At 53.4% G+C, this 1,036-nt stretch overlaps 1 protein-coding gene across 1 annotated transcript in view; it reads right to left on the bottom strand.

Moving 5' to 3' along the window:
• The window catches only part of CYP4B1 (cytochrome P450 family 4 subfamily B member 1), a 19,328-nt gene that overhangs the window by 4,551 nt on the left and 13,741 nt on the right, over window positions 1–1,036 (bottom strand). The window contains exons 5-7 of the mRNA XM_019627970.1: window positions 870–1,021; window positions 583–715; window positions 467–485 (exon numbers count right to left, since the gene is read on the bottom strand). Of these exons, the coding sequence (XP_019483515.1) occupies window positions 467–485; window positions 583–715; window positions 870–1,021 (304 nt within the window). The remainder of the gene's footprint in view (window positions 1–466; window positions 486–582; window positions 716–869; window positions 1,022–1,036) is intronic.

Raw genomic sequence — 1,036 nt, 5'->3', positions numbered from 1 at the left:
CCTGATCCTTCTGGCCCAGAGACCTGTGACTTTACCCAGCCTGAACTGTCAGCTCTGCTCACTTGACACACAGCATGTCACCTGACAGAGGAAGAGATCTTTGTCAACATCCACCTCCCATCCTCTCCACTAGACTGTAAGTGTCTGGAGGGCAGTGCCAGGTCTTTCTCATCTTCTGTGTCCCTAACTCAGCAACTAACGCAGGGTAGTGTTCCGTGACTTTATGAAGTGGGTAAATAAAGGAATGGATGAATGAATGGATGGATGGATGAATAGAAGGATGAAGTCTAAGATTCTAAGATTTTAGGGTGCTGAGATTATTCAGAGTCTTAGAAGTCTAGAGTTGGTGTTCAGGCCTCTTGGCATGTGACCTAGCTTCCCTGCAACTACAAGTCTCCCCAGTGTGACAGCAGCCACACCCGGCACCTTCCCGCCTCTGAGCCTCTGCTGCTATGTGCCATGGTACAAGGAACAGGTCGTATTTGCTGGGGACAGAGGAGAAAACTGGTTAAGAGCCCTGCTGCTGTCCAGTGTGCCTTTCTCTGGAGGATGGTCTGGAGGACCTGTGGGACCAGTTCTCACGTGGAGGTGGATAACCGCACACTCACCCGAGCCCCCAAGAGAATGTCCAGGAAGTCCAGGTGCCTCCGTTTCTGGATCTTCTCCTGCTCTTTCTTGTCCTGCAGAGCTCCTTTACGTTCCCTGATGACCTGGTCTGGACCAGGAGGAGCACATGGTGTTACTGCTAGGGACTCATCCTCTGCCCACAGGAAAACTGAAGTCCTGCTATGGGAAGGATCCCAGAGGAGCTGAGAGGAGCTCAACTAGAACCTAAGCTCCCTATGGGTGGGTTTGCTGGATAGGCCCACCTGTGTGCTCATGGGCCACCTGGCAGGCTCGCAGGAAGCGGCGGCCATGAGGGGTGAGCCAGTAGATGAAGTCGTTATGGTACAGGATGGACTGGAGGCGCTGCTGCATCAGCAGAGTGAGATCCTGGACTGCCAGGTAGTAGCTACTGTCCCTGCACAGCAGAGGG

The sequence above is a fragment of the Hipposideros armiger genome, unplaced genomic scaffold (assembly GCF_001890085.2).
Source record: "Hipposideros armiger isolate ML-2016 unplaced genomic scaffold, ASM189008v1 scaffold_743, whole genome shotgun sequence".
NCBI lineage: Eukaryota > Metazoa > Chordata > Mammalia > Chiroptera > Hipposideridae > Hipposideros > Hipposideros armiger.
The sequence above is the reverse complement of the archived record's forward strand: the minus strand, read 5'-3'. Positions and strand labels throughout refer to the sequence as shown.